Raw genomic sequence first — 24,893 nt, 5'->3', positions numbered from 1 at the left:
CTGGATTCTACTGCTTTTTAGCTGTGAACTCTGAGCAAGTTACAGGGAACCTTTAGGAGCCTCAGTTTCCTCATCTGTAAGATGGGGCTAACCATAGCTCCTAATTCCCAGGTTATTGTGAGGATGACATGCTCCTAGTGCATTAGTGGGTGTGTTCTCGGTAAATTAGCTGGTATTGTGCACCTGTTTAATTTGTGAATGTCAAAACTCTAAACAAAGGACTTCCCAAATTCATCCCCCCTTTCCCCTTAACTCACTTTCTAGATCCAGTTTCTCTTTTCTCAGTCCATCTTCCCTTCTGCCACCAGGGTGAGCTTCCTAAAGCACAGATTTGCCTTGTGCTGTCCCTTTGGCTTGGTGGTCACAGCCCTTCTCCTCTGGCCGCACACCCACCACTACCCTTCGTCCCACGCCCGCGCTCCATCTCAGGCACCGAGCGCTTTCCGGACCTCGGCCATTCCTCGCGCTGCTCCTTCTTCCTGGAATGACACCTCATGTCTCACCTTCTCCCCGTGATGGCCACCACATTGTCTGCTTTCCCTGATTCCTCCAGGTGATATGAACTGCTCTTTCCTCCAAACACCCCTAAGCCTCCAGAGGCAGGGGTGTGGGTTTGCATGTGTATCTGGGCCCCGTGACTGACAGACCCGGGGGCCCGCCCACCGTTGGCCTTTCGTAAGTTCGCGCTCACCTGGACTCCTTTGCGGTGGCTGAGAAGGAGCCCCTGGCCAAGGGTCAGGCTGCGAGGCTCAGGAGAGGAAGTGTTGCCTCTGCTGTCTGAGCCATCAGAAGGCAACGGCCAGGCCCTGGAGCCGTGCCAGCCCCCCGCACTGCGGCCCACATCCTGTCCCTGGCTTTCGAGGTGGCCTGGGTGAGGATGCATGACAGCGGGAAAGCTGGGCAGCTGCTGTGCAGGAGACTGCAAGAAGCCAGGGAGGAGAAATGTATTTCTTACAGATCTGGAGGTTGCAATCTGAGATCAAGGTGTCAGCAGGTTGGTTTCTCCTTGAAGCCTCTCTCCGTGGTCACTTGCAGGCAGTGTCCTCACATGGCCTTTCTTCTCTGTGCGTGCACCCCTGATGTCTCTTTGTGTGTCCACATTTCTTCCTTTTATAAGAACACCAGTCAGATTGGATCAGGATCCACCCTAATGGCTTCGTTTTAACTTAATCATCTCTTTGAAGGCCCTATTTCCAAATACAGTCACATTCTGAGGTACTGGGATTAGGACTTCAACATATGACAAAATTCAGTGCATAACAGTGGGTCCCCAAAGGACAGCCAGAATGGCATTTTCCGAAGATGGAGGAGTGAGGGGGACAGATACTCACCATAATTCCTGACTCCCTCTTCACTCAGGCCCCATGCCGAAAGCAGTGAGCACTTTCAGAACCAGAGACAGGAAGGGTCTCATCTAGATAAGTTTAAAAGGAAGAGGCTGGGAGAAGCCCAGAATTTCCCAGATAGAATAAGGTACCCCAGGGACTTCCCTGGCGGTCCAGTGGTTAAGACTCTGCACTTCCACTGCAGGGGTGCATGGGTTCGATCTCTGGTCAGGAACTAAGATCCTGCATGCCATGTGGTGTGGCCAAAAAAAAAGAATAAGTTACTTTATTCTTATTCTTAGAGGTACCTACCACCAATCCCACCATGACAATAACAGCTCCCATTTATGAGCACTGACTCTGACTCTATGGTTGCTTTCACACCATTTTCATGTTTTCCTCTACATTTCTGGGACTTGGAGCATGTTGATAACTCTGTTTTAAGGTCTTTGTCTGCTAATTACATCATCCCTGTCAGTTCTGTGTTTGTTTCTACTGATGTGTTTTCTTCCCTGGTTACGGGTCATATTTTCCTGCATCTTTGCATGTCTGGTCATTTTTGGTTGGATGCCAGACATTGTGCACTTGGTATTGTTGGGTGCTGGATTTTACTGTATTCTTTTAAATAGCACTGGATTTTGTTCTGGCATGCTGTTATGTTACTTGGGCTCAGTTTCATTCTTTTGATCTTGCTTCTAGGCTTTCTTATTTACTAGAGCAGCCTTTAGTTTAGGGCTAATGTCATCCCACTATGAAGGTGTGATCCTTTGGAGGACTCTACTCTACTCCACCCTATATCATGAGGTCTTTCCACCCTGGTTGGAGGGAATACTAACTCCTGTGTGAGCTCTGGAAATTATTCAGGGCCTGCTACTTCCTGGTGTTCTTTCCACAGCCGGCTTCCTAGCATTTCAACCCACCCATGCAGAGTACTCAGAGACTCAGTGCAGCCCTTCTGCAGATCCCTGGAATTCTCTCTCTGTGTGGACAGTTCCCTCCTCTTGGGTCCTCTGACCTGTGACTCCTAGCAGCCTAGGGTCTCCTGAACTCAGGTCGGTCTTCAGTGAGTGAGCCCCCAGGCTCGCTTTAGTCCCCCTTCCTGTGCTGTGGCCCAGAAACTGCCTCCAGGAAGCCACCTGGGCAGCCATACGATGCACCGCATTCATTTCTCTTCTTCAGGGCTCACAGCCCTGTGTCGCCTGGAGCCTGATACCTGAAAACCACTGTTTCATCTGGAGGCCCTGCGAGTGAAAGCTCTGCTACCATCATCTCATTAAGTCTTCAAGACACTCTAGAAGTCAGACTATTTTAAAAACAAGGGGGGGGGGTCTTCCCTGGTGGCACAGTGGTTAAGAATCTGCCTGCCAATGCAGGGGACACGGGTTCAAGCCCTGGCCCGGGAAGATCCCACATGCTGCGGAGCAAATAAGCCCATGCGCCGCAACTACTGAGCCTGTGCTCTAGAGCCCGTGAGCCACAGCTACTGAGCCCACACACCGCAACTGCTGAAGCCTGCACGCCTAGAGCCCCTGCTCCGCAACAAGAGAAGTCACCGCAATGAGAAGCCCATGCACCGCAACGAAGAGTAGCCCCTGCTCGCTGCAACTAGAGAAAGCCCACACACAGCAACGAAGACCCAATGCAGCCAAAAATAAATACATAAAATAAATAAATTTATTTTAAAAAAATAAATAAAAAATAAAAACGAGGAAACTTAGAGCACGCAGGTAACTTTCCCTGAGTCAGACAGCTGCCAAGGTGCTGGTCAGGTGTCTGCCTGACTCTGAGAACGCTACCATGCACTCTCTGGACCCTGAGGGAATCCAGCTTCCAGGGGCAAAGGCCTTGACAGTCTCAGGCCTTGCCAGCTGGATCCAGGGTCCTTCTATTTCAGGACACTCCCCCTCCTGCAGGTGTCCTGGCCCCCAGCCCCAGAGCTCATTTCGGTGTGTACTCAGTGTGGGAAGGACTGCTTGGTCTGCATTTATATTCACGGTCACATCTGCCCACAAGGCACACTGGGTCAGCAGGCAGCATCCTCTACTGAACAACATATTTGCTCTATGGAGCTGGTTGAAGTTTAACATCTCAGGTCTGCCTTAATGATCTTCACCGAGAATGCAGAGCGGTGCCCCAGGAAAATGAAGCAGAGCCCGAGTGATTGGAGTGAGGCCAGCCCAGGCTACTGTTTCACAAGCGGCTTTTCGAATCTCAAGCACTTCCTTTCCCTCACCTTATTTATTAAAAAATTTCAGGGACTTCCCTGGTGGTCCAGTGGTTAAGACTCCGCACTTCCACTGCAGGGTGCTTGGGTTCGATCCCTGGTTGGGGAACTAAGATCCCACATGCTGTGGGGCATGGCCAAAAAAAAAAAAAAATTCAAACGTATAAAAAAAGTAGAGGGATGAAACACTCATAAACCTATCACCTAGACGGAAGAATTTTGTTTCACCTTTCTTTGTTTTTGCTGCAGTATTTTAAAGTAAATGACAAACTTCTAAACACTGCAGCATGTATCTCTAAAATATAAGGACTTTTTTGATATAACCACAATAATTCTATTATTACACTTAGCAAAATAAATATTTTAAAAATATTATCTACTATTGGTTCATAGTTAAAATCCTCTCTTGTCCTTAACAACTTTTAGAGTTGGTTTTGTTAAAAGCAGTACCCAGTCAAGGACTGAATTTCTTATATTTCTTTCTTTTTTTAAATTTATTTATTGTTTATTTATTTATTTTTGGCTGCATTGGGTCTTCGTTGCTGTGCGCAGGCTTTCTCTAGTTGTGGCGAGCAGGGGCTACTCTTCCTTGCGGTGTGCGGGCTTCTCACTGCAGTAGCTTCTCTCATTGTGGAGCATGGGCTCTAGGCACGCGAGCTCAGTAGCTGTGGCACGCGGGCTCAGTAGCTGTGCTTCGTGGGCTCTAGAGCGCAGGCTCAGTAGTTGTGGCACATGGGCTTAGTGGTTCTGCGGCATGTGGGATCTTCCCGGACCAGGGCTTGAACCCGTGTCCCCTGCATTGGCAGGGGGATTCTTAACCACTGTGCCACCAGGGAAGTCCTCTTATATTTATTGTCTTTTAAAATCTAGAACAGTTCTTTCCCATCCACCCATTTTTTTCCAATAATACTGACTTGTTGATGACACCAGACCAGTGTCCTACAGAAGAGACTACCTTCTATCTTCATCTGACTGTACAGATCTTCCTCAACTTACAATGGGGTTAGGTCCCAATAAATCCATTGTAAGTTGAAAATATCGTAAGTTGAAGATGTATTTAACACACCGAACTTAACAAACCTCATCGCTTAGCCGAGCCTACCTTAAACGTGCTTAGAATACTTAAGTTAGCCTACAGTGGGGCAAAATCATCTAACACAAAGCCTGTTTTATAAGAAAGTATTGAATATTTCATGTCATTGATTGGATACTGTACTGAAAGTGAAAAGCAGAATGGTTGGCTGTCTGGACACAGAATGATTGTACGTGTATTGGTCATTTCCCCTCCTGATTGCAGGGCTGACTGGGAGCTGTAGCTCCCAGCTGCTGCCCTGCATCACGAGACAGAATTGGACTGTGTATCATTAGCCCAGGAAAAGATCAAAATTCAGAATTCGAGGTAAGTTTTATACTGAATGCACATCACTTTTGTACCATCCTAAAGTTGAAACATCTTAAGTCGAACCATCCTAAGTCAAGGACTGTCGGGGGTTCTTGTGATGTCATTTAACTTTTTGCTCAATCTCCTCTATTTTCTGTAAACTGGAATTTAGGTCTAAAGTCTTGAATATACTTTTTTTTTTTATTGGATTATACTTTTTAGCTCTGCGCGACATTATGTACTGTGACCACATGCCTGGTCATGTAATATGATGCTAACATCTGCTACTGGATCAAAGGGGCAGCAACTAGATGCCTCACTGCAGACCCCGTACCTCCTCTTTCAGGTGGCAGACAGTCTGTGGTTAAGCCCCTTGATGAAGTGTGTAAAATCCCTGCCTCCCTGTCCTACTCGCATCTGCTCACCACCCTTCCTCGCCAGATAAACATGTCCCCCTCCCCCATTCACTGTGCCTTCTTGCCTCCACCAGGCAAGATTTTGCTGAATTTACCTCTTGAGTTTGCATTGTGAATATGGATAACTTTTTCAAATTAAAAAAATTAATTTTAATTTTCTTTTTAAAAAAATATTTATTATTTATTTGGCTGCACCGGGTCTTAGTTGCATGGGATATTTATTTATCTATTTATCTATCTATTTATTTATGGCTGCATTGGGTCTTCGTTGCTGAACGCGGGCTTTCTCTAGTTGCAGCGAGTGGGGGTTACTCTTCATTCCCGTGCGCGGGCTTCTCATTGCGGTGGCTTCTCTGGTTTCTCACTGCACTGGCTTCTCTTGCTGTGGAGCATGGGCTCTAGGCGGGTGGGCTTCATTAGTTGTGGCTCACGGGCTCTAGAGCACAGGCTCAGTAGTTGTGGCGCTCGGGCTTAGTTGCTCCGTGGCATGTGGGATCTTCCCGGACCAGGGATTGAACCCGTGTCCCCTGCATTGGCAGGCAGATTTCCAACCATTGCGCCACCAGGGAAGTCCCTGCACGGGATCTTTAGTTGAAGCATGTGAACTCTTAGTTGAGGCACGTGGGATCTAGTTCCCTGACCAGGGATCGAACCCGGGCCCCCTGCATTGGGAGAGCAGAGTCTTAGCCACTGGACCACCTGGGAAGTCCCAATTTGAATTTTCAAAAATTAAAACTGTAATATCAATTATGCTTTTTCATGGCTCCATCGCAAGATTCTCCCTTATCTTGGGAGGGGGTCACTAGTCTGAACTCCCACTGACGCTTAGGACTGGGCTACTCGGAGCCACAGTGCTCTTGGGCACTAAGAGCCCAGGAGATCTGCAAGCACGGCAGAGGTCCAAGTCCTGCGTGATGCCTGGGAGGTATGGCTGAGCTCTGTGGCCCAGCCACGTCAACTCAGGAGTTAAAAATGCCAACTCACTATAACCCCCCAGGACTCGTGGAATTGGAGATGATGCCAGTCCGGAGCTCAAGCGACCACAGGGCAAGGAGCCAGGGCCCAGACTCGATTTAGAGCCGCAAGATGAGAGCACTGTCAGAGTCAGCCAAGGAACGCTGAGAAACCTCTCAGTGCTTCAGGGACAGTGGCCAAACTTGGGCACACATCGCAGTAATGGGACCAAAACTTCATTGTCTCCAACACATGGTCTGTGGTCCATCTGGAGTTTTAAAATTCTGATTTAGAAATTTATTTTTATGAGTGTCTTACAAAAGTATACAAATCCCACTCCACATTTATTTATCTATTCAATGGGTCACCTTTATCAGGGTGAAAGTGGAAACTGCTCTAGAAAATGTTAACCATGATGTTATTAAGCAAAAAACCTGGGGGCAGCATCAGATGAGGAAACCAAGCATAGCTAGAGAATGTCTTACCTGTTCAGCCATATCTTCACCTTTGATCCTCAGAAGAGCTGCGTGAGGGTGGTATCATTACCCCTCGTTCATATGTAGGGCTCTCAGAACCCTAAGGCTTACAAGCAGAAAAGGCTAGAAACGGAAGGAGAATGGTCACACAGCTGGCAACGGCAAGGCCAGGACTCCGAGATGTGCGTGGCTCTCAAGCCCCTGGTCTTTCACTACAATACGCCATCTTCCCCAGCATGTAGCCACACAAGCAAAACTAAAATTGGGCACAAGAGAGATCAGTATCACTAAAACGTTTTCCAGGTTTTCTTTGCAGAATTCCAAGTTCCTAACAAGACCCAGAAGGCCCTTCTACTGCAGGCCCATTTCTTGGCCCTTTTCCCCTGGTTCCCTGTGCTTCAGCCACAGTGGCCTATAAGTTCCTTGATGGATTTGTGCTCCTTCCCACCCCAGGGCCTTTGCACATGCTGTTCCCTCTGCTAGTCTCTGTTTTTCCTTAAAGTCTTGGCTTTCTCTGTTTTCTCAGGGAAGCCTGTCCTGATTTGGAGTAGGTCAGGCCGACATGTCGTTTGTCTCAGAGTGCCCTACTTCTCCTGTACAGCACTTTCACTGTGCTTCTCCTTCAAGGGTCCGAGTCACCAGGCCACGGGTTCAGGGCCTCAGCTCCTGAGGTTTCTGATTTCTACAGGAGGTTTTAAGTGTGTACATGAGGTTGTGTGTGGTTGGAGCTCAGTCTCCTTCCTTCTGTGGGACTTAAGTTCCTTATCAGTAAAACAGGGCCTGCAACTTTCTATAAACCAGTGGTTCATGTCCGTGAACTCTCAAGTCATATATTATCCTCTGTATGTAGGAGGTTGCCTCTCAGCCACCCAAACTGACAAGCTCTTAGGGCGTTCTCAAGTGTTTAATTAATTGATATTCTGGGTGGAATGTTGAGATTTCCCTGTCTCAAAGTGGTCCCAAGGACAGGCGATGGGCATTCTCTACAGCAGAATGGTGGCCCTCCTGGCCTTTGCTAGGCCCTACCAGCCCCTTCCCCAGCTCTGCCGTCCAGCGCTGTCCCTACACCACAGGGCTTTCCAATCTTTTTTACCTTCCTTCGTCCATCCTTGAAGGCTTTCAGGCCCACTGCCTTGTCACTGGTCCTTGGGGACATGAGGAGGCGGACAGCCAGTTAATATGCCGTGACACCAAATTTAGTCCATTTTATGGGCTGTCTTCATTCTGAAGCTGTCTCATTCCTCCTTTTCTTGGTTTTGATCTTTTCTATTCTTTTCTGAAATTATGTTAAAAATAACAGTGTGTGTGTGTGTGTGTTGTTATAAGTTTTTCCTTGGAGAAATCTGAAGCCCCATCTTCTACGGCTGTGGAAAACACAACAGTCTGAGAACTCTTACAGGGTGAAGACCACGTTCCTAAGAGGCCAGTGTGTCTGCTCCAGACCCGGCCTGGGGTTTCCTCTCCAGGCCAGTATCGCTTCCCCTCTTTCCCCACTTCACAGACCTTGAGTCCTACTCATCTAGCAGAAGTTTCTGGGGGCCCAAGGAGGCTGAGGTCTCTGGGCCCCAGCGGGGCCTTGCCTGCCTTTCCCTCTTGGCCTCTCCGGGTAAATGCACTCACTCCACACTCCCGCAAGAGGTCACCTCCCCGGTAAGCGCTCCCTGACCAGCACTGCACCGTCTCCTCCCGCCAGCCTTGGGTGTCCCTGCCCAAGCACCAGGAGCCGACCCATCTCTTGTTATTCTTCTCATGACCTCCCCACCCCAGCTTGGCTAGTGTGGCGCTCCTAGCGCACCCGGCACTGGGTAGGTGCTCATTTAATGTTTGTCAAATGAATGAATGAACCACGTGCTCTGGGAAGGCTCCTCCCAGGGAACTCAGCTCCTCTCCCCCCTCCCTCAGGCCTCTCCCCCCAAGGCGGAAACTGAGTTGGGGACCTCACATCACCGCGCGCCAGTCTAACCCGGGGCTGTGCAAGCCACAAGCTTCACAAATTGCCAAGGATCCCCCTGCCCACCTGCCGGCCAGGGCGCACCCCTCTCCGTGCATGAGATCCAGCCCCCGGGAGGGCTCCGTGGATAAGGGGGAGACGACGCCCCTGCGGGGCTGCTCCCCGGGGGGTGGGGGCGTGGGCCACGGCCCCCCGCCCGCCGCCGTCCCGCCTCCCGCCGGCGCTCCCGGCCTTTCCCATCCGGCCCGCGACGCTCCGCCCGCCCCGTCCCACATGACACCGCCTCCGCCGCAAACTTTTTCCACCCCATCCTGTCGCGGCTCGAAAGGAATGGAAAATGGCGGCCTAGGCGCGGAGTTTCCTGGCGGAGCGGCGGCGGCGGCCTGGGCGCCGGGACGCGGGCGGCGGCATGACGCGCTGGGTGCCCACCAAGCGGGAGGAGAAATACGGCGTGGGTGAGCACCTCCCGCGCGCCGCGCTCCGGGCCGGCGGGGCAGGGCGGGGGCGCCCGGGAGCCTGTTGCCGGCGGCCCGGGCGGCGCGGGCGGGACGCGGAGGGGCCGCGGAGGCCGGGAACCCGCGTCCCCGCCCTGCCCGCCCGAGGGTCCGTCGGCGGCCACTGCCCACTCGGACCCCGGGCGCACGCTGTCCCCGCGCCCGCTCCGGAGCCCGCGCGAGCCGGGCCGGGGACACGCGGGGGTGGGGGGAGGCTTGTGTCACTTCCCGAGGGTGTCCCCTCCGACATCCAGCTCTCGGGCGGGCACCCCGGCGGCGGAGCCTTCCAGCCTCCGGGGCTGCCCCCGACGCCTCGACCCCAGCTGGGCCGGGCCGGGCCGGGCCGGGAGGCCCCGGGGGCATTGTTCGGCCGCGCCTTTTTGCTTTTCGGATGAAGTTGTGCTCAGTGTCTGCGGCTCCGGGTGGACAGTTTCAAGTTGCAGCGACTGTGCTCTCCCCCGGTGGGAGGTGGCGTGTGCGACCGGGGCGGGCCGATCGCGCCGCCTGCCGCTCGGTGGTCCTGCCCTGGACGGCTCGGGACCCTCGGGGACCAGCGGCCGAGCGCTCCGGGGTCCCCGGGGCCGGAGAGCGGGTTGGGAAGGGCGGGGACCTGTTTTGGCTCCGCTGCTCTTTGTCGCTTCCTGAGGGGAGTAGGGAGAGTCCGTTGCAAGTTTACATTTCGGAGCAAGTACACATTCCAGAGTCGGAGGCTTTCCTTAATGGCTAAACAACCAGCCCCCCCAGGCCCCGTGCGCTCTGCCGACCTCCTGGAGGGGATTGGTAGCCTGGCCTGCGGAGGCCTGTGGGTTCTTGCCTTCTCTTAACTTGCCCACCGGACGCTTCTGTCTGGGCCCGCGGCTGGTCTCCTCATCCCCACGGCTTCCCAGTTGGCTTCAGTCTCTCTTTCCTCCTGCTCCACGATCCAGAGGGGTCCTTGACCACCTCTTCAGCCAGGCTGCACTCTGCCTGACTTGGAAGGCCTTTTGTAACCTTGGCCTCCCCTCCGAAGCCAGGTGGTGCCCTCCTGGGGTTCCAGATCCTGCGGCCCGCCCCGCCCCGCTCTCCCGACTCTGAGCCTTTGCGGGGAGTAGCCCACTCCCACTGCTGGTGTGGTTCAGCCCTCCCACTTTTGGGAAGCCTGGGTGGCTCTAGTCCCCAGGGCTCTCTCTTTTCTTTCTGTGATGCTTCTGCTAGATGCCAGGGACGTAGAGTGGAGCTGGCCTAGACATCGGGACGGTTCTAGGTCCCCTCTGGGCCCGCAGGGGCTTGTTGCACAGGTGGCGCTGCTTCAGGACCGCTGTGGCTGAATTCCCTTCCCACCCCTGTGTTAGAGATGAGGCCTCAGGCTCCGGCACATCTACAAAGGTCAGCAGCAGAGCTGGGCTTCCGAGTGCAGCTGAGTTTGTAAGCAGCATCTTGTGCCCGTTCAGGTGGTTTCAGCCCGGATAGAAAGGTCCTCGTCAATCCACACTGGATGAGGGAGGTTTGGGTGTGGAGATTCCTGCTGGGTCAGCTTCGGGTGTGGGGCGGCATGGGGGGGTCTGGGCTGCAGTGAGCCTGCTGGGATGGTGTGTGTGAGGCGAGGGCTGAGGGCAGACCCTCAGGGAGCGCAGTGCTTAGAGATGGAAGAGGAGCTGGAGCCCTGGGGAGAGGCGGGGGGCAGGCAGGGGGCAGGCAGAGCCCCCTGCTCAGGACTTGCCCTCTCAGGGGACTACTGTCCCTGCCACTTCTCAGAGGCAAAGGACAGATTAACGCCACTAGTAGGTGCTCCGTCCTGAAACTGAACCCTGGTGGTGGCTCTAGAGTTCATGCTCACCCCACTGTGCTCACCAGGAGATGGGCGAGAGACCTCTCTTTAAGGTCATCTTGATACCCTTGGCTCCCAGGGTGACCTGGATGGTGTCAGTGAGAACCCTGGAGGTGTCCATACCTGTGGAGTGACTTGTGTCTCATGACCAAAGGGAACATTCACAAGTAGAGACCCACAAGCAGGGTCTCCCCACTGGGGAGGCAGCTGTGGGCACGAACGTGGTTGTGTCCTTCCCACGGTAAGTCACATGCCTTCCAGAAGCTTTGCTAGCACTCACGGCAGTGCCTTCTAACATCACACCTTTGGCTAATACTTTGGTTTTAAGAAAACTCCAAGTTGAAAAGTTTCGAGAGAAGAAGGGTATCCTGGAGGTTTTGGAGCCAGTTCTGGGAAGGATGTGAGTGGCTGTCAGGCAGGGGAGATGGGAGGGGGCTGTCTTGCCTAGTTTCACCAGGTGGAGAGGACGAGTCGGCACAACTCTTTCAGCAGCAGGAGGAACTGTAAATAACTGGACCCCCTGTCAGGGAGGGCGCGCAGGCCTAGAGCTCCTAGAGTTCCCGATTTGGGGCAGGGGGAAGCCGAGGACGCTTGAGTCAGGCTGCCCTCTTGTCTGGGAGTTTGCCTGGGGAGGATTCCGCTGGTTCTCAGGGGGTGGGCTGGCTAGGAAGATGTAATGTTGGATGTAGGGATTCACTTCCACGAGTTTAATTCCTCTTTCTGCCTAAGGGAAAATTACTGGAGATCCCCTTTACATTTTTTGGGGGGAGCCTTACAACGGGGACTGTGTTTCCCTAGATGGGCCCTGGTGGGTCTGTGGGCGGCCAGGCTTCCACCCGGCCAGTGGCTTGGCCCGTGAATGAATCACGAGGGGAGAGAAAATGGTAAAACTCCATCTCATTTGGAAACATGAATCACAGCTCATTGTTTGCAAGTACTTAGAATCTGTTAGAAGCATTGTTTGTAAATGAGACACTTCAGTTATTTATTTACTTTGTGGAATCAGGAAAGGAGTAAACAGCTGATCTGTTGCTTGCTCAGCAAAGGCAGGAAACGCTGGTTCCCCCCCCCATTCATGGTAGTGGGGGGGGGGGGTCACCTGTGAAATTGACCAGCCTGTTAATTTCTCCCCTTGGGCTTGAGTTTGGTGGGTCAGTGTTTACTGACCTGGCTTATTAACACGGACATGAACTTTGACCTAGCTGTCACACTGAGGGGTTGGACCAGATGAACTTTTCCATCATCCCCCAACTAGGCAGAGTCATAACGTCCCAACACCAGTAAAATTGCGTTCATATGGATCCTGTTCTTCAGATGAGGTGGAAAAGATGCAGCCGTCACACCTGAGGCTGGCATGCTCACATCTCAGTGACGACATAGAAGGCAGAATAACGGCCCCCCAAGTGTCCAGGACGCGTAAATGTGGTGTGTGACACGGCAAAAGGGACTTGGTAGATGAGATTACGGCTGTGAACCCTGAGGTGCGGAGATGGTCCTGGGTTACCCACGTGGGCCCCCAAAGCAGAGAACTTTCTCTGTCTGCTCACACAAGAGAGATTCGGCAGAAGTGGAGTCAGAGCGATTCCGAGCCTGGGAGGGTTCCATGCCCGGATGCTGGCCTGGAGATGTCGAGGTCCACTTGCTACCAGGCAGAGGCCTCAGGGAGCTGAGTTTGGCCCCAGCTGACAGCCAGCAGGGGAGTGGGGACCTCAATCCTGCAGTTACAGCTGGATTCTGCCAGCACCCCTGAATAAGCCTGGAAACGTTCATCCTAGAGCCTCCCGTGGAGCCCAGCTGGCCAACACCTTGACTTTGAGACCCAGAGCCGCTGGGTGTCTGACCTGGAGCACAGTGAGATAATGAATGTAGGTGGTTTTCCACTGCCGAGGGTGTGGTGATTTGTTATGGCAGCAATAGAACAGGAATGGAGGTGGTGTGGAGAGCAGCCTGGGCGAGACTACGGTTCTCTTTCCAGCCTTTAGCTTTGCTAGAGGCAGATTGAACGAACACCAGTGACCTCAGCGTGCCCTTCACTCTCCACTCCAGGCAAACCTCAAACGGGATGTGGGGATGTGGGCACTGGCACCGAGACATCTTTAACGCCTGGCTCTTAGTTGTTATGTGGCCCTTGAGCAAATTATTCCTGCTTTCTTAGCCTCAGTTTCCTCATCTGGAAAGTGGACCCAAGCCTGCCTACTGCAAAAACCAGTGGGGATTCACTGAGATAATGTCCTCAGAGCACAAAGCCCTGAGATCAGCGTTTGTGATAAGCCAGGTACGCCATGGAACGGTGCTTTTAGTAATTTTTTATTTAATAAAGTGCAGTTTAGAAATGTAGTGACAAGTGATTTCCTGTTTGGATTTGACAGTCACAGTGGCTGGAGGAATGCTTTTCTTCCAAACTTGATGTCTTAATGGTGTGTTTTGCCCCCATATTAGGGGGATGTGACATTTTGCTTGGTGTTAGGGATTGTGACGTGTGTATTCAGATTAGCCCTGCACGATGAAAATTGCTAGGAATAGTGTAATATCCCAGTAAATTTGGCAGTGTGAGAGTTGCAGAGAGATCCCTTTTGTTGCTTAGAGTAGCAAGCAAGCTGCTACTTTGGGGGAAGAAAAATTAGATTTGATTGTAAGTAAATAGAAATGCAGACATTTTTATTCACTGGAGTTGCAGAAAAATGAAATTAAGGCATATTATATTTCTACAAACCTGATTTTACTTTGGAAACACTATAAAAATTTTAAATTTATTGTAGTGCCAGTGTTGGCCCAGAATATCAGACGTCTTATCAGGATTGTCTTAGCGTGTGTGAATAGTTCTTTCTCTTGTTCTCTTGTGACCTCTGAGGATGCAGGTAGTGCAAACACAGAGAAAGAAACAGGCAGTTTTGAGTCCTGTGCTGGGTACAGCTGAGAAGCCACAGTGCCCAAGGGCACCTGCCATGTCTCTGTCTCTCTCTCCTCTCTTTTTCTCTTTCTTCCCTCCTTCCTTCTTCCTTTTCCCCCTTCTTTCCTTCCTTTCCTCCTTCCTCTCCCTTTTTTTCTTCATTAACTTTGGATTTTCAGATAATTACAGACCCAACAGTTGTAAGAAATAGTACAGAGAGATCCTGTGTACCCACTACAATTTTTCCCCAAGGTTATATCTTGCAAAACTGCAACAGGATATCAGAACCCAGATATTGACATTGAAAAAGATACAGAGCATTTCCATCATCCGGAGGACCCCTCCTGTCCTTTTGTTGCCAAACCCACCGCCCTTTGCCCTTTGCCCTTCCGCATAACCCCTGGCAACCATTAATCTGTTCTCCATTTCTGTAATTTTGTAATTTCAAGAATGTTACATGAATGGGATCTTGCAGTATGTAACCTTTTTGGATTGCCTTTTCTCACTCAGCATAATTCTCCGGAGAGTCATCAGGTTGCTGTGTGTATCCATGGTTTGAAGGATGTCTGGGTTTTGGCTGTTACCAGTAAAGCTGCTGTGAACATTCACGCACAGGTTTTTGTGTGAATGGAAGTCTTCATCTTCTGGGATAAATGCCTAGGAATGCAATTGTTGAATGGAAAGGTAGTTTGGCTTTTTAAGAAACTACTAAACTTTTCCCGAGTGGCTGTGCCATTTTATGTTCCCACCAGCCATGTGTGTGTGTGTGTGTGTATATGTGTGTGTGTGTGTGTGTGTGTGTGTGAAATCCAGTTTCCCCTCATCCTCGCCGACATTTGCTCTTGTCCCCTGCATTGGCAGGCGAACTCCCAACCACTGCACCACCAGGGAAGCCCTCATCAAAAACTTTATTCAGTCTGTACCCTGGCCTCTTTGCTGTTTACGGTTGCTGCTACTTTCCCTCAAGAGTGTGATACACAATTTATATGCCATCTTGCTGATTTTGTTTAACTTACATGGATACGCTAGGTATACTTTTAGGTATAAATGTAACTATTGTGATTTCCGTTCTGAATTAGGGTTGCCTAGCTGTGTAAACAAACAGCCCCACCGTTTCGCTGGCTTCATACAATGAACGTTCGTTTTTCCTTCAGGGCACAGTCCGTGTGGGTGGTGGGGAGCGGGCACGGGGTGGGGGGGGGGCTCTGTTCCATCGGGTCATTCAGGGACCAGGGCGTCTTCTATCCTGTGGCTCTGCCCTCTGCCAGGATCTTGGGCTCCTTGCCTTTTATTTGGGGGTGGGGAAAGAAAGAGATGAAGGATAGTTCACAGGAGATTTTCTTCCCTGCCAGGGCTGGAGGTGGTGCCATCCTTCTGCCCACATTCTTTTGCTTAGAGCTCCATCCCTGGCCAGCGCATGGGACTCAGAAACGTAGTCCTGCTGTGTGCCCTGCAGGAGGAGGACGATGTGGATCTCCTCCCTGTGTTTTCCATTGATCAGCAAGAGGTGTGATGGACCGGTTAGCAACATGGGCATTGAGCAAGGGGTGGGTTGTAAGATCTCATACCTTTTAGTTCCTGAGATCCTTTGGCGGAACAGATGGCCAGACCCCTACAAAGATGTGAAGAGATGTGAATGGGGACAGATGCCGCCTTTTTCTTTGAGGTATATTCTACTACTTATGTCCTATAGACTTCAGGATGTTCGATGCTGTGTACTTAATCCGGATGGCTGCTGGGGTCGGGGGAGTGGACCCATGAGCATAAGGAAAGCTCTCTAAATTGGTCATCTTCATATTTGTCGGCAGTTCCTATTCTCACCACCCTAAAACGTATGCAGCACCCCAGACCCCATTCCTGGGTTTGTTGAATTCTTTCCGCCTCAGAAGATGGTTACTAAAGCCTGCTAGTGAGAACTGTGTCTGCTTCTAAGTGTTAGCCTTTGTTTCTTTGTTAGAATGGAGTCTTCATTTTCTTTTTTTTATAATTGAAGTACAGTTGATTTATAATGTTGTGTTAGTTTCAGGTGTACAGCAAAGTGATTCAGTTAATATATATATATATATATATATAATATATCGATAGAAATATAGATATATTCTTTTTCAGATTCTTTTCCATAATAGTTTATTACAAGATGTTGAATATAGTTCCCTGTGCTATACAGTAGGTACTTGCTATTTATCTGTTATATATATAATAGTTTGTATCTGCTAATCCCAAACTCCTAGTTTATCCGCCCCCTGCCCCCTTTTCCCCTTTGGCAACCATAAGTTTGTTTTCTGTGTCTGTGAGTCTGTTTCTGTTTTGTAAATAAGTTCATTTGTATCATTATTTTTAAAAATTAATTAATTTATTTATTTATTTTTGGCTGTGTTGGGTCTTCGTTTCTGTGCGAGGGCTTTCTCTAGTTGCGGCAAGTGGGGGCCACTCTTCAGCGCGGTGCGCGGGCCTCTCACTATCGCGGCCTCTCTTGTTGCGGAGCACAGGCTCCAGGCGCGCAGGCTCAGTAATTGTGGCTCACGGGCTTAGTCGCTCCGCGGCATGTGGGATCTTCCCAGACCAGGGCTCGAACCCGTGTCCCCTGCATTGGCAGGCAGATTCTCAACCACTGCACCACCAGGGAAGCCCATTTGTATCATTTTTTAGATTCCATATATAAGTGATAACATGATATTTGTCTTTCTCTGTCTGACTTATTTCACTTAGTATGATAATCTCTAGGTTCATCCATGTGGCTGCAAATGGCATTATTTCATTCTTTTTTATGGCTGAGTAGTATTCCATTGTATATATGTACCACCTTTTCTTTATCCATTCATCTGTCAATGGACCTTTAGGTTGCTTCCATGTCTTGGCTATTGTGAATAGTGCTGCAATGAATGAACCTTCATTTTCTGAAATCGCACTTGTCTTTATGACCAAGCAGGCACCGAAAAAGGCTGTAAGGGTAAATCAGTCAGAACTGCAGTAACTGAAAGTGATGTGAGGGTACTTGATGGTGTGGGTTTTAAAGAGCACTGGACCGGGAGTCAGAATGCCTGGAATCCAGGCCTGGCTGCAACACTTAGTGCCACCTTATTGCCCTCCCCAACCTCAGGCCCTGCACGGGACCCTGGGAGCATCCCAGAGCCTGTGCTCACCTCCCAGCTGCCCGGGAGGAACTATAGAGATCACGTGTGCGGGAGAGCTTGCAGCAAGAAAAAGTACCGCTCGGATTCGCTTACTGTGTGGGTGTTAACTTACTATAGAGAAAATCTGCAATGTCTGGTGATGGTTTTCATTACTTTTAATTGGAAAAGGGCAGTGTGGCCTCGTGAGCTTTCCTTTTCCTAAAGTTTGCTAATTTTTGTTTTATTTGTTACAGACAAGTTGTCTGGTGATGGGCTAGCATCGTGGGCAGATGAGCATTCTGAATGAGCTGCTCACCTGGGCACGTGAACCCGTGTGTAGGTAGAGATGAGGAGTGATGCAGTGATGGAGCGTGTCCCAGCTTCAGGGATGAGCGCAGTGGTCCTCAACCACAGGGAATTAGCCATAGAAGAAAATGGTGCCTTCAAACAACCCCTTCCTTCCTTCCCTCCTTCCTTCCTCCCTTCCCTCCTTCCTTCCTCCCTTCCTCCCTCCCCCGCCCCCCCCTTTCCTGTTTACTTGACAGCTTTGTTCCTAGAACACCCCATGTCTCATCTCCGCTGGATTTTTGCCATTAAGTGAATTACTCAAAACTCTGCGGCGTTTGGAACTTTGGGGTTTGCAGGCATGTGGATCTGTTTGATTCCTTTTTCATGCCTAAACTAACACGTTCCGTTTGTCTTCTGAGAGTGTGTCCTCCGTCCCAGCTCTCGAGGTCTCTGATTCGTCTCCCAAGACCGTGGTGGTTGCCGCCTGCTTGGAAAGGGCATCCTTTAAAACGCCCTTCCCGGCCTTCCCGGCCTTCTTGGCCTCCTTTCCTGCTGCACTCCCGTCCCACCGGCTGCCTGGCTGGTCCTAGGTCACAGTCTGCAATTTCCTGCCTCAGCTCGATAGGGTCTGTGCCAGATTCGGCCCATTCCCCCCTCCCGGCATTGCCGGCCTGCTGAGCCCTTCGGGAATTGACTGTCCCCTGTGTTCCCAACCTCGGGCTGCGGGACAGGGGTGTGTGAGGGCTGAGGCCCCAGGGAGAATGGTCCTCAGTCCCCAGGGCCTGGGAGTCTTGAGGGACAAGGGAGGAGAGTGGTGGAGAGAGCATGGGGAGGGGGCAAGCGGGGTCAGGGAGTCAGGATCGAGGAGACCAGAGGCCAGCCTCCCCCAGAGCTCACAGCACTCTGGTTTCCCTTCTTAATTTCATCAGCCAGAGTCCCGTACAGATTTGGCTGATAGAGCAGTGGTGCCCAGCAAGGGGTCCGGAGCAGCTGGCCTGAATATGGGGGAGGGAACCTGTCTAAGGCTCAGTGCCTTGTCCCTCCAGTATTCAGTGACATCCCTGCAAAGAAGGTACTTTGAGTGGAGGCTGCCCGGTTTAGGACCGTAGTGCTGGGTCGGGATTCCCCTGGGGCTCCGAAGCCCGTCTGCCCCCGTTTACTCACTTGTCGACCGTGGATGACAGTAGTTTCTGCCTCACAGAGTTGCTCAAGGGTTAAATGGGCGAATTCATGTAAAGCAGGTTTTCTTGACCTGGGTACTCGTGGCATTCTGGGTTGGATGTATTTTGGTCGTGGGGGGCAGTCCTGTGTATTGCGGGGTACTTACCGGCATCTCTGACCTCTGTCCGCTGGATCCCACTAGCAATCCCCTCCCTTCAGTGGTGACAACCCAAAATAGGTACAGACATTGCCATCTGTCCCCCTGGGGGCCAGATGGCTCCCACTGGTGTCAATAAAGTGCTGGGAGTCACCCCCAACTCCTAGTCAGCGCTCTGGAGTTGTTTACTGTAGTATTGTGGCTGTGTTGTTAGAAGCAAAGTCTTTGCCGCATATTTGGGAGGAAAAGTTAGAAACCTGCAGGACTTGTTTCCCGAAGGGTGTGCTTCGGGCAAGAGGGCGAGGAGGAGGAAGCCTAAGGGAGTTGGGGGAGGGGGTTAGCCGGGCACCGGGGCTGTCTAAGGATGATCAGGAGACAGCTGTGTTTCTTCTTTCCGAGAGACAAACAGCAGTTTTGAGGTCAGGTCCTGGGAAGAATGCACAGATTACCAGGGGAATTATGGTCCATCCCCAACATTCTGTCTAAGAAATATCATTCAGGCTGCCCACAGACCTTCATAAATACAGGAGGTCAGGCATTCGCTCTTGGAGTTTTATTTGCTGGAATAAAGGCACTTATCAAGACTCCATTTTTCCCCCCAAAATAATAACTTATTTTCTTGAACATAATTGGCTTTACCAGGGGCAAATAATGATTTAGAAGGAGGGAAATGTGATTATTTTTCTTCCAAATTGCTGTGCTTCTATTAACTTCACAAGATTAATTTTCAAGTCGTTCTAACATCATGTGTGTTCTACTGCCCATTTTTCAAAGGCAAGAATGCGTTTTGGTCCTCCAGGCGCTGTGACCAGGCTGCCAAGTTTCTTCAGATTGTTCTTGAGGGTTATTGCTTTGAGGATCAGCCTGGAGAGGCCAGGGGGAGGGAGAGATGGGGACGGGAAGCCGTACTGGGGACTCCCACGTATAGCAGGGAAGAGAGCTTAGTTTGGCTGACCTCATTGATGTCTGGTGGTATTTCCATACTCAAGTTCTGGCACATTCTACCCTGTGTGTTCTGGTAGTGCCACAGTGCCTTTGTATATGCTCTTCTGGCTGCCTGGAAATGTCCTTTGTTTATCTTCCATCTGTCAAGCTTTTCCAGGCTCAGCTCAACTTGTAAACCTTTCTTTCTTTCTTTTTTTTTAAAATTTTATTGAAGTGTAGTTGTTTTGTTTTGTTTTGGTTTGGCCACACCACGAGGCATGTGGGATCTTAGTTCCCTGACCAGGGATCGAACCCGTGCCCCCTGCAGTGGACCGCCAGGCAAGTCCCAAAGTGTAGTTGATTTACAGTGTTGTGTTAATTTCTGCTGTACATCAAAGTGATTCAGTTATACATATATACATTCTTTTCCATAGTCTTTTCCATTATGGTTTATCACAGGATACTGAATATAGTTCCCTGTGCTATACAGTAGGACCCTGTTGTCTATCCATTCTATATATGATAGTTTGCATCTGCTAACCCCAAACTCCCACTCCATCCCTACCCCACCTCCCCTCCCCCTTGGCAGCCACCAGCCTGTTCTCTATGCCTGTGAGTCTGTTTCTGTTTTGTCAATAAGTTCATTTGCGTCATATTTTGGATTCCACATATAAGTGATATCATATGATATTGTCTTTCTCTGTCTGACTTACTTCCCTTAATATGATCATCTCTAGGTCCATCCGTGTTGCTGCAAACGGCATTATTTCATTCTTTTTTATGGCTGAGTGGTACTCCATCGTATATATAGACCACATCTTCTTTATTCATTCATCTGTCAGTGGACATTTAGGTTGCTTCCATATCTTGGCTATTGTAAATCATGCTGCTATGAACATTGGGGTGCATGTATCTTTTTGAATTAGAATTTTCTTCGGATACATGCCCAGAAGTGGGATTGCTGGATCATATGGCAACTCTATTTTCAGTTTTTTGAGGAATCGCCATACTCTTTTTTTTTTTTTAAACATCTTTATTGAAGTATAATTGCCTTACAACGCCATACTCTTTTCCATTTACATTCCCACCAACAGTGTAGGAAGTCAACTGGTCAATCTTCCTTGATTCACCCGGGCTGCACGAGGGGCCCTTCTCCAGGCTGCTCTCTGCAGTTTCATAACATGCTTCTGTCTGTGGGCGCCGTTGGTGGACTCCTCATTCATGTCCCCTGCTGGACAGAGGGCCCCTGGGAACAAGGGCTGAGTTGTGTTCCTTCCTCTGTTCCCTGCAGCTGTGTGGTCCCTGGCACATCTTGTTGAGTGAAGGTGAAGGGACAGCGAGAGTTCATCTCGGCAAAGTATCAGGAGCTAATTTGAAAGCTGTGAGTGTATGTATCTAGGTTATTACAAAATATTGAGTATAGTTCCCTGTGTCATGCAGTAGGTCCTTGTTGGTTCTCTATTTTATTTTTATTTAATTAATTAATTCATTTATTAATTTATTTTGGCCGCCCTGCTCGGCATGCTGGATCTCAGTTCCCCAACCTGGGATCGAACCTGCGCCCCCTGCAGTGGGAGCGTGGAGTCTTAACCACTGGACTGCCAGGGAAGTCCTGATTATCTATGTTATATATAGTAATTGCTAGACTCTTAAAGCCAAAAAGGGCAACATTGTCTTGGTTTTCTAATTGAGGGACCAGGGCTGTGAGGGTAGAGCTGGGCTGGGACCCTCTCTGGCAGGCCCCCTTAGAGCTTTAATGAACACAGGAGGCCTCGGAAGTGCTGGGAGTGGGGGAGGGGCAGGGAACCTTGAGGGAAAGGTTAAAACCAGTGATGTAACAGAAATCCAGTTCTGTAGGGTTCCTGCCTCTTCAACCGTGTGTTGCCTCCAATTGAACAGAAAATAAAACCTCCATTTTACAGTTTTCATCTGAGCAGTAGTTACCAGTGGGGACCACGTGTGGTCAAGGGCTCGAAAGCATTTGCTCAATTTCCCTCTTCGACTGCTGTGATTTACAGGCAGGCACTTAAAGGTGGGATTAACGTGGAATGAGCCTTCAGAGTGAAGAATCTAAGTGCCTGGGAATGAAGTAGCGGATAAAAGTGTTTCATAAGGACAAAGTTTTAATAATCATGGCATAAATAGTATAGCAGTAGTTACTTCCATTTTTGAAGTCGATATTTTATTCACCCAGCAAAGCCTGCCGCTTACCTGCTAATATGTGCAGCGGCTTTGCAGACGTGCTTTAAATGTGTCAGCCTACAACAAGTTTTGGAGCAGCTTATAAAATTTTCATCGGGCTTCCCGCCTTTATCACTGACTTAATAATGATTCATCTCGTGGCTGGCATTGCACCACAGCTGGAAGAAATGGAATGGTGGTGTTGAATCTTGTTTTCATTTTTTTTATGAACACTTCTTGTTTCATACAGCCCACCTTGCTGGGCAGTGGGCCTATTTGCCCTCTGCTTATGCTCTAAAATACTTTTAATTACACACACACACACACGCACACACACACAGACACACAGACACACACACACACACACACACACAGCTGGCTGAAATCCTGGCATTACCTGGTCCAGCTTCTCCACTTTACTCTTCTTGTTACCTTTTCTTACCACTCAGGGGATTCATGGGTACATTTCTAAACATACACACGTGGCAGAGTATATGTGCCATAGCTGCACCCAGATGGACAACCGAAAACCTCGAAGGGCAGGTGAGACCAAACGAAGTGATGTTATTAGAAAACCTTTCATGGGACCCTTCTAGAGCAGGGATGCTTCCAATTTCTTCCTTTTCTGAGATGACAAGTGGAGGGAATACCCAAAAGTTCAAGTAGAGATGACTTTTTTTTTTAATTGAAGTATAGTTGATTTACAATGTTGTGTTGGTTTCAGATGTACAGCACAGTGATTTAGTTTATATATATATAATATATAAAGTATTTATGTATATATATAATATATATAAATATATATATAGAATATATATGGGACTTCCCTGGTGGTGCAGTGGTTGAGAATCCTCCTGCCAATGCAGGGGACAAGGGTTCGAGCCCTGGTCCAGGAAGATCCCACATGCCGCGGAGCAGCTAAGCCCATGCGCCACAACTACTGAGCCTGCGGTCTAGAGCCTGCGAGTCACAGCTACTGAGCCTGCGCGCCTGGAGTCCGTGCTCCGCAACAAGAGAAGCCACCGCAAGAGAAGCCCGTGCACCGCAATGAAGAGTAGCCCCCGCTTGCTGCAACTAGAGAAAACCCACGTGCAGCAATGAAGACCCAAGGCAATGAAAAATAAATAAATAAATAAAATTGATTCTTAGAAAAAAAAATATATAAAAGATTTCAGATTCTTTCCTATTATAGGTTATTACAGGATATTGAGTATAGTTCCCTGTGCTATACAGTAGGTCCTTATCGTTTACTTTATATGTAGTATCGTGTATCTGTTAATTCCAAACTCCTAATTTATCCCCTGCCCCCCCCACTACCCCTTAGTACAGATGACTCTTAACAATGGAATGAGATTTTCTTAAACTGCCACTTTTGGTGAGTGAAACGAGCGCCGTCTTTGTCACAGAAGTCGCGGAGAGCCTCAGGGGCCGGGAGGGGACGGCTGACCTTGCTCTGGAGTACCGGCCTTATCAGAGGAGCTGCCCCGTGACATCAGCGGGGAGCTCCGTGACTGGAATCAAATACTGTGGCAGTTTAATTCATTATTTAATTAATCAATCTATCCATTTATTTATTTTTCAGGCTTTATTAAGATATAGCTGACATGCAGCGTTGTATAAGTTTCAGGTGTACAGCATAATGATCTGACTTACAGACATCATGAAATGATTGTCACAATAAGTTTAGTGAACACCCGACATGTCGTATAGATACAACATTAAAGAAAATAGAAAAAAAAATTTCCTGGTGATGAGAACTCGTAGGATTTACTCTCAGCCACTTTCATGTATAACATACAACAGTGCTAATTATATTCATCACGTTGTACATTCCATCCCTGGTACTTATGTATCTTATAGCTGGAAGTCTGTACCTTTTGACCGCCTTCCTCCAATCCCCCTCCTGCACCCCTCCACCTCTGTGGCAATTTTAAGTCAAAGGTTAAAAAGTCATCGGTGACCAGCGGCAGCCCTGGGAGCGTGAAGGCCTGCAGAGGATTGGGGGCCTGGCCTGGCCAGTGCTGATGTGACTGCCGTGTGTCTGACCAGGCTGCGCGCCCTCTGGGGGAGCCGTCAGGGAGGCCGTGTGCCTGTAGCTGTTAGAATCCTACCAGGCAGGACTAGGAAAATGGAAAACCTCCCAGAGGGGCTCTCTCTCGGCAGGGATGTGATGTGGGGTGCGCCTGGTGTGGAGGCTGGGCGGTTGAACTAGGTAACAATGAGATTCTTCCATCCCCGAAATCCCTAAGTCGAGCCCATGGGGGAGGCACTTGGCATGTATTCAGACCCCCGGATTCCTGTTTGAGTTTGGGCCGGTTACTTAACCTCTCTGAGCCTCAGTTTGCGCATCTGTAAAGTGGGGATAATAATAGTACCCACTTCCGATGATTGTGGAGAGGAGTGACAGGCTAAGTGTCAAATGCTTAGCACCCGCTAATCACTTAGTACTTGGGAACACCATCCTCAGCACCACATAAGCCTGAAAATGGACCCCTGGTGACAAAGCCACCTCTGTTTAGTGTACTTTATTCTTCTGTTTTTTAAAAAAAAAAAAGGAAAGAAAAGATTAAGATTACAGAGCTATTAAGTAGAAGCATCGGATTTCCATGTAAATTACTTGACGTTTGTTCTCGGTTCTAAACTACTTGCAAGCTTCAGTCTGAATTTAGATATCCAGGAAAAGTAGACAAAAGAAAAATAATTAAACTTTGAAAAACAACATTTTCACAAAAGTATTTGCATATATTTACATATTAACTTGAGGAAAACACAGTTCCTGATGCTTGCAATATCGTGCCTGGATCATTTAATCCACATTCTAGGATGGAAGATGGAGGATGTTGTGGGTTAAATTGTGTCCTCCCCCAACCCCTATTGCCTCAGACCATGATCTTATTTGGAAATAGGGTCGTTGGAGATACAATTATCTTATTAGGTAAGATGAGGTCATCCTGGATTAGAGTTGGCCTTTTATTCAAGATGACCGGTCCTTATAAGAAGAGGGAGACCCGGGAGAGACCACGTGAGGACAGAGGCAGAAATTGGAGTTAAGCCTCCAGTAGCCGAGGGACACCACGGAACGCCTGGGGCTGCCAGGAGCTGGAGGCTGCAACGGAGCACTCCCCCCATCAAGGCTTTGGAGGGGAGCACG

General features: G+C 49.5%; 1 protein-coding gene and 1 long non-coding RNA gene across 3 annotated transcripts in view; one reads left to right on the top strand and one right to left on the bottom strand.

Moving 5' to 3' along the window:
* Nucleotides 1–264: 264 nt before the first annotated feature.
* On the bottom strand, nt 265–23,528 carry LOC118882509. Its single transcript, XR_005016786.1, has 3 exons — nt 23,457–23,528; nt 16,187–16,200; nt 265–275 (listed from the first exon to the last, which is right to left on the bottom strand). It is a non-coding gene; the product is annotated as an uncharacterized LOC118882509 (long non-coding RNA).
* The window catches only part of DOCK1 (dedicator of cytokinesis 1), a 530,116-nt gene continuing 514,238 nt past the window's right edge, over nt 9,016–24,893 (top strand). For both annotated transcript variants that reach the window (XM_036828289.1, XM_036828290.1), the window contains exon 1: nt 9,016–9,182. In XM_036828289.1, the coding sequence (XP_036684184.1) occupies nt 9,137–9,182 (46 nt within the window). In that variant the 5' untranslated portion in view covers nt 9,016–9,136. The remainder of the gene's footprint in view (nt 9,183–24,893) is intronic.

The sequence above is a fragment of the Balaenoptera musculus genome, chromosome 16 (genome assembly GCF_009873245.2).
Source record: "Balaenoptera musculus isolate JJ_BM4_2016_0621 chromosome 16, mBalMus1.pri.v3, whole genome shotgun sequence".
Classification (NCBI taxonomy): domain Eukaryota; kingdom Metazoa; phylum Chordata; class Mammalia; order Artiodactyla; family Balaenopteridae; genus Balaenoptera; species Balaenoptera musculus.
Note: the sequence above shows the minus strand (reverse complement) of the source record. Positions and strands in the feature narration are given on the sequence as shown.